The sequence below is a fragment of the Lactuca saligna genome, chromosome 1, assembly GCF_052625555.1.
Source record: "Lactuca saligna cultivar CGN05327 chromosome 1, ASM5262555v1, whole genome shotgun sequence".
Lineage (NCBI taxonomy): Eukaryota > Viridiplantae > Streptophyta > Magnoliopsida > Asterales > Asteraceae > Lactuca > Lactuca saligna.
The window spans coordinates 20,160,408-20,168,398 of NC_136417.1; the positions used below are offsets into that span (position 1 = coordinate 20,160,408).

Here is a 7,991-nt window from a genome sequence, read left to right on the forward strand (position 1 = left end):
CGATGTAGGTGATGCCGGTGAATCAAATGTGGTTGTTGAGAGATGTGTTGCCCCTATTGTGGATGATCAATCATTTCATTCTAACTTGGTCGCCGACTTAGGCTATTTGCCAATGCAGGCAACTTTAGGTGAAGTTGGTGAATCAAGTGATGCTCCTATTTTGGACGATGAAGGTTTCATTAATGATGATGAGGAAGACAGTGATACATACCCTTCAGAAGACGAAATTATTGATGATAATGATGAAAACGATGATGATCATGTAGACACATATTATTCTAGTGATGATTATGATTGAATGTATTGTAATGTTTTTGTATCTTTAATGGATAGTTTTTATAATGTTTTAATTGTTGCTTATAATATTTGTTTAATTTATCTTTATTATTTATTTCAATCAAAGAAATGTCGGCACATGTTGCACGGGGCCATGGTGGAGATGGTGGGAATGAACCTCCTCGACGTCCACAGAAGATCCCGACATCCTGTGAGTCATGTAAGTAACTTCTTATGATAAAATATGTCTTCATATTGAATATATTTTTTAACATACTAACTTTTCAATTACATGTGTCAATGTAGCAAAGCCAAAGAAAACTCGTATGAATGGACGAAACATAAATTTGAATCGAATGTTTGATGCTAACAAAGGGCCACTACCACTTGAAATTGAACTTACAGGAAAACAATTTAAGTTTTGTGGAGACAATTACCAAGTTTACATACGGTGTGTTTCAAATAGTGTTGCAAAATTTGTCCCTTTTCACTATTCAAGTTGGAAAAATGTCCCAGCAAAATTCAAACACAAAGTTTATCTTGAAGTGCATGTAAGTATACAATATAGTGTTTTACTTTTGTTTAAATCTTATAATTTTTAGATGTGTAATAATCCTTTCTTTTGTAGAACTATTTTGATATTGAAGCTTTCCGAGACGCACCTTTCTGGAATCAAATGATTCAAGGAATCGACAGTGATTGTGCATCGTGTTACAGGCGTCGGAAAGGGAAGTTGAAGGAACATTTTGATACAGTGGGAGGCTATAAGGATGTAGACTTCGTAAAGAGAAATCCCCCACGGATGCAGTCTGAAAAAGAGTGGGGAAAAGTTGTCGACAAGCTTTACACAAATGAAAAATGGAAGAGAAAGTCTGTACAAAATAGTGAGAACAGAGGAAAACAACTTTATCCAAGTTCACATGGGAGTGAACCCTATTCCCAAAAACGGTTTAAGGAAGTAAGTTTTTTTTAGTATTATTTAAGGATTTATTAACAGTTATATGAAATCTTAATAATAGTTTTTGTTTCCTAACTCTATATAGAGAAAAGCAACAGGAAAGGTGAATTATATTGAGGGTTGGAAGAAGAGTCACTATAAAGAAGGTCGTGGATGGTGCAACATGCGAGCACAACAAGATTGGGTAAGTAAAAAGTTTCCATATTATTACCTATATTGCTTATATTAAAGTAGATTAAATATATCGAAAGTAGATTGCTAAGATAGGTATGTTGAAATTTTAGAGTTATTGTTCTTATTAATTATAGTTGGACAGGTTGGTTGTCTTCTTTATAGTCGTTATGCTGCCGATTTTTAGTTTAAAAAAACTGATGTATTTTTATTGTTTTTTTTTGTTGTAGGTTAAAATTGAAAATGAGTATAAGAAAATGTTGGACGAGGTTGGTGGTGATGAATCAAAAGTCAAACAGCTAGAATGTTTGGCTCGTGTACTTGGAGAAAGGAGAGGTCATACACGCGGTGTTGGTCGAAAAGTGAAAAATGTAGCACCTTATAATATCCCAGCTCCTTCAACAAATAATGTAGACCTCAATGCATTTGCTCTTCAGTTGACTCAACAATTGAGTCAACAGTTTAACCAACAAATGCAACAAATGTTCATGTCTCAAAATCCAAACACCCAACCTCCACCTCCGGTTCAGTTTAATATTGATCTCTCACAGGTACAAATTCCGAACAGACAAGTGATATATAATGATGATCATCAAAGTGATGATGGTCAAAGTGTTGATGATCAAAGTGTTGATGATCAAAGTGATGATGATCAAAGTAATGATTGGCAAGCTTCTAGTGGATCCGATTAAATTAGATAGTATGTGTAATTCTATGAAACTTTTATACATTTCAAATGAATGTTATGGTAAATGTTTTAAGACTTTAAATGTTTTGAGATTGTATTGTATTTCAATGTTTTGCAATTAAATTTACCGATTTAGCTATTTTGTAAATTTACTATTATTTTAACAATTCGAAACTTATAATGATTAAAAAGAGCTATATGGGCATACCTATAGAGACGAAATGTTTGTTTTTATAGGGGTATCTATAGGGACGACATGTCGTTTCTACAGTGCATCAACCATGACATTTTGTCGCTGCTATAGGGTGATGCATCCTAACTACGTACATATTTATGGAGACGATTTATTGTGTCTATCACTGCATCTATGGAGACGACATGTTGTCTCCATAGGTGTATGTAAGGAGGCTCCAAGTTCTCCGTAGATGTACCTGTGGGGATGACAAGTTGCGATTATAGATCAATCTATAGGGACGACCTGTCGTCTTTATAGTTGTACTTGTGTAGTCGACATGTTGCTTTAATAGAGTAATCTATAGAGACGACTTGTCGTCTCTATAGCTCTATCAAAGGAGACCAGGATCTTGTAGCGACGAGTCGGTATTGGACGATATATTGTCACCAAAGGCTACCAATTGCGACGAGTTTTTTAGCGACGATAATAATGATCTATTGCGACGGGGCTATGGAGACGAGGGCTATAGGGACGACATATCGCCCCAGACACCTATAGGGACGGCTTTTGGAACCTAAAGGGACGACAATTGTCGTCCCTATAGGTCCCGTTTCTTGTAGTGATGTTTTTTGTAAGGCAACATAATATAGTTTATTATTTTATGTTATGTTATTTTTAATTATTAGTGTTAGTAGTTAATTTAAATACCACTTATTTGGGAAGTTGATGGCTTTCACAGTTTTGTTATCCCAAAAAAGGGTTTCAATATTCTCTAAACCTGATGAGACGTGACTTATTTTTAAACCATCTGAAGCAAAGATTGGCAGTTGTTCATACATAATGTTACAATGGAGTCGGTTTTGTTCTACTCATGATCAATCATTTTTGTGACAATGTTGTCATTGGACCATTCATCTGATCGCTAACCTCAAAGCCAGTGTAGTGAGTTTGAAATAAATCGTAACATGTTTCATAATTAAGAATGTCAAGATCTAGGACGAAAAAATTTAAGGCTTTAGTATTTGAGATATCACAAGGCTTTTATGTTGAGTTAGAGGATGCCGAATTGCCATACATATTTGTAGAGAAAAAAAATTAGGTTTTAAGAGAGAGAGAGAGAGAGAGAGAGAGAGAGAGAGAGAGAGAGAGAGAGAGAGAGAGAGAGAGAGAGAGAGAGAGAGAGAGAGAGAGAGATTAGCCACCAATAACTATTATGTAGAATAATGTTTTTGGATAAAACTTTATAATAAATATGATGGTATATCTAATATGTATTGAATTTTATAAATGAATTGTCATATTATCATTTTATATTTCCTACAACTTTTTTTTATCTATAATACACTAAAATTTAAAAAGTTCTAAGGAACATATTTAAAATTTTATTTAAAAAACTAGAAAGCTTTCTTTTTTTTTTTTTTTTTTTTAACATTGAAAAGTTCAATAGTTATTATACTTAAGATCTATTAAATATCAATAACATAGCCAAATTATAGATGCTAAAGGTATAATACATAGCCTAGCCTAGATTGGTAATATAATACATGGGCTAGCCTAGATTGGTAATAGAAGGTACCAAACTATACATCAACATAAACAAGCACCCTTGGCGAGTGTCATCTCCATGTATTTATCGTCTTTTGATAACAAATATTTCCAATTACACCGTGTCAATCCATATGAATGTAACGAAATCATCAAGTGAGTTAAAATAGATGCTTACCTTAAATACCGATAATTCCATAAATGAAAACAAATAGATCCGCTCGACCAACTTTGCAATTTTGTTCTAGACTTCAAGTTTCAAAAAAATCGTACTTTGAGAGAAATATGTGTTATTATTAATTAGATAATTATAATTTGCAATCAATTTATTTGTTGTAATAACAATAAACAAATAAATGATTTTTAGTATATTTATTTTAAGAGTAATATAGCAAAAGGACGTGTACGATTTGTTACCTTGGGGACTTGTCGGTATTCCCCTACAAGTGCAAAAATTCCACAAGCACAAAAGTCAAAAGAACCAACCAACCCCGATGTCCATTATCTCTTTCTTTTTCTTTTTATAATTTTTTCAAATCATGAAGCGTCGTTTTGTGTGAACATATTTTTTTTGGGTACTCTTAAATGCATAAATTATTTGTGTATCACATAAAAGTACTCATTAAAGCTGAAAAGGGATGTGAGTTTTAACCGAAAATTTGAATCGGAATTGGAACCGAACTCGAACCAGAAACGGTTGGAACCAATTAATGATATTTGGTATGGTTCCTCCAATCCATTATTTTCAGTTTCCATAGCCTCTTTCCATTTAGCAGCATCAGGGCCTGTCATGGCTTCCGTGTAGTTGTTAGGTTCATCCAAACCAATCAATATGTTAGCATTGATAAGTGTATCACCTTCCGCAGTAATATGGAAATCATAGTAATACTCAAGTGCATTCCTAATTCTCGTGGAACGCCTCAAAGGTACATATTCGTCAGTTGGATCACCAGGAGTTTTCTCCTCAGGTTGATTGCTAGGGTTTGAGGTTCCTTCACCACTGGACTCTTGAATTTCTTCAAGATCAATTTGTCTCCCACAGTTTCCTTGGCTTATGAAATCTCCCTCGCGAAAGACCCCCCTCCTTGCTACAAAGACCACATTATCACTGGGTTTATAGAAGAGGTAACCGAAGGATTTATGTGAGTAGCCGATGAAAATACACCTCTCACTTCGAAGTTCGAGCTTATCGTGGGTTTCGCGCCTCACGAAAGGCTCGCAACCCCAAATCTTGATGTGGTCCAGATTAGGAACTTTTTCGGTCCACATTTCATGAGGTGTTTTGGCAACCTTTTTGGTAGGGACTAGATTAAGAATATGGGCGGCAATCTCTAAGGCATACCCTCAAAATGAGATTGGTAGCGAAGCTCGACTCATCATGGAACGGACCATGTCCAACAAGGTTCGATTATGCCTCTCAGCCACACCATTAAGTTGTGGTGTCCTGGGAGGTGTCAATTGTGTGACAATCTCACATTCCTTAAGATAGTCAAGGAAATCTGTACTAAGATACTTACCACCTCGATCGGATCGAATCATTTTAATGTTCCTGCCCAATTGATTCTACATTTCCTGCTTAAGCTCTTTGAACTTTTCAAAGGTTTCTAACTTATGCCTGATTAAGTAGACATATCCAAATCTACTAAAATCATCAGTAAAAGTCACATAGAAGTGGTTAACATCCCTTGTGGCGATTCTGAAGGGTTCACACACATCAGTGTGTACCAGATCGAACAAACCTTCACCCCTAGCACAAGAACCAGTGAAAGGTGATTTTGTCATTTTTCCAAGTAAACAAGATTCCCAACTTTAGGTCAAATGACTCCAAGACTCCATCCTTTTGGAGTTGGCATATGCATTTCTTACTTACATGTTCAAGACGACAATGCCACAATGATGCTTTATCCAAGTTGGTGGAAGAATCAATACACAACACATTATTTCCTAGGTTATCTACAACAGACACAATTTCATACTCACCATCACAAGGTAATGCTATAAAATAAAGAGCATTATTAAAGATAGCATTATATTACCATATTCATTATCAAAAGAAAAGGTAAACCCTTGTTTGTACAAAACATGAAAAGAAATAATATTCCTCACCATTTCAGATGGGTAACAACATTTATTCAAATCTAATGTTAACCCATTACTTAGTAACAAAGTATAAACTCAAATCTTGGTGACAGGTGATGTTTTCCTATTCCCCATGATTAAGCTTATCTTCCCATGCTCCGCATCCTCACTTCTTCTCAGTCCCTGCAAATCAGAACAAATATGAATACCACAACCCAGTATAAAAGACCCAAGAATTAGAATGGGGTGAGTTATTAGGCAATATAGTGTAAATACCTGCATGGTTGGGTTTCACTTTCCAATCCTTCACATCTTGCAAATACTTTGGGCAGTTTCGCTTCCAGTGCGACTTTTCGTGGCAACAGAAGCATTCAGCCTCTTTAGGGTTAGCAAAAGGAGTGACCGAACCTTTCTTGGTTTCACTTGAAGATGAGCCATCAAGGGAGTTTCCCTTGGTACCCTTCGAAGGGCTCTTCCTCTTCTTCCCTTTGCCTTGCCTGATTACCAAGACAGGGGTCGCGGTAGGAATAGGAGTGGTAACAACCGATTTACCCTTAAGACCACTTTCGGCGGTCTCCAAGAGTCCTTGAAGTTTGCTAAGTGCTCCTTGTTCATGTGGTATGTCATTCGGAATCGATCAAAACAAGAAGGTAAGGAGTGCAAAATGATATCAATTTCCAACTCCTCGGGGAAGTTCACATTTAGCTTCAGCAATCGGTCCACATACCTTTGCATTTTCTGCAAGTGACTGGTGATGGTTCACCGTCCTTCATCCGGGTTGTTATCATGGAGCAGATGATGTCATACCTCTCTTGGCGAGCACTTTGATGGTAGCGGTCCATCAATTCCTGGTGCATCTCAAAAGGGTAATAGTCCTCATAGGACTTTTGGAGCTCGGTTGTCATCGTGGCCAACATGATACATGCCATTTTTGTGGCATCTATCTCATGAGTCCTAAATTCAGTGATCTCCTCAGGAGCAGCAGATGACTCATCAAGTTCCTTAAGCTCCTTGTTAAGGACATATTTCTTGTCGTCGTAACGAGTGACCATCCTGATGTTTCAGATCCAATCCATAAAGTTGGAACCATCAAAGATGACTCTCCCACAAAGGTTCATGAGAGAGAAGGAGCCGGTAGGGTTTGAGCTAGAAGCAACATTGTTTGAAGACATCTGAAAAGAAGAAAGACAAATTTAGATTAGATATAAAGATAGTCCTTAATAAAGCACCCAAATGTAATATTAAGGCTAGGACCCAACACAATATTTTATAACTTAGAAGAGGGATGCTGTAATCCAAGCTATAAAATATTTGAAGGTAGGTGAATGATGATTCACCAATTTCCACCATGAAAAACAAAATAAATTATTAGGTTTAAATTGGTTTTGAAATTCCTAGATTCTTTGAGATTCATTGAACTTTTTTCAATGACCTGTTTCAATCTCGAGTGTGCCCTTCAAGTTTTGTGACTGGGATGCCGAGGATCACAAAACAAGGTGTAAAGTAACCATGCAAATTACTTGGTACCCTAAATGTTTATCACTCAATCGATGTGTCGGTTAACCAAACGCGCTCCGCCGACCTATGATAAACCTTAAGTCACCATTTTCCTACCTTGTTAAGTCCAAGTTAGTGTGCCAGTTAACCACACACGCTCCACTAACGATTTAAACAAAGTGCAAAGTGTAATTTCATGGGTTAGCACCTTATTCACATTTTCCTAAAGTAACTAAGATTGGAATTTATAAAACATTTAGTTACTTTAGAATCATTATACTTTTAATGAGAATTAAAGTCATTGTCTTACCCGTTCGGCTAACGACCCTCCACCAGTCAAGGAAGCGGTGGGTGAGAGTGGACACCTATTAAGCTGTCATTTTATATGCAACAACCTTATGCCCCCTTATAGACCGGCTTCGTGAATGAGGCCTACTAACGGTAAAACGACTTTTAGTTCTTATATATATATATATATATATATATATATATATATATAAACTTATGATATTATAAAGTATAAGGGTTGAATTTTATCTTTTAAAATTCTAGGGGTTGGAACTAAAGTTTTAAAGAGACTTTACATGTTCCAAAACTTGAGG

The 7,991-nt window shown here is 36.1% G+C and overlaps 1 protein-coding gene across 1 annotated transcript; it reads left to right on the plus strand.

Moving 5' to 3' along the window:
• The first annotated feature begins 405 nt into the window (after positions 1 to 405).
• On the plus strand, positions 406 to 2,097 carry LOC145003237 (uncharacterized). Its single transcript, XM_078962370.1, has 5 exons — positions 406 to 496; positions 583 to 827; positions 905 to 1,234; positions 1,320 to 1,418; positions 1,636 to 2,097. Exons 1-5 carry the CDS (start codon positions 406 to 408, stop codon positions 2,095 to 2,097), a joined length of 1,227 nt encoding a protein of 408 aa, XP_078818496.1.
• The last annotated feature ends 5,894 nt before the right edge of the window (positions 2,098 to 7,991 follow it).

Coding starts and splice junctions, on each gene's coding strand:
- LOC145003237 (XM_078962370.1), top strand. CDS start 406: ATGTCGGCACATGTTGCACGGGGCCATGGTGGAGATGGTGGGAATGAA. Junction 497..582: donor CCCGACATCCTGTGAGTCAT/GTAAGTAACTTC, acceptor GTGTCAATGTAG/CAAAGCCAAAGAAAACTCGT. Junction 828..904: donor AAGTTTATCTTGAAGTGCAT/GTAAGTATACAA, acceptor TTTCTTTTGTAG/AACTATTTTGATATTGAAGC.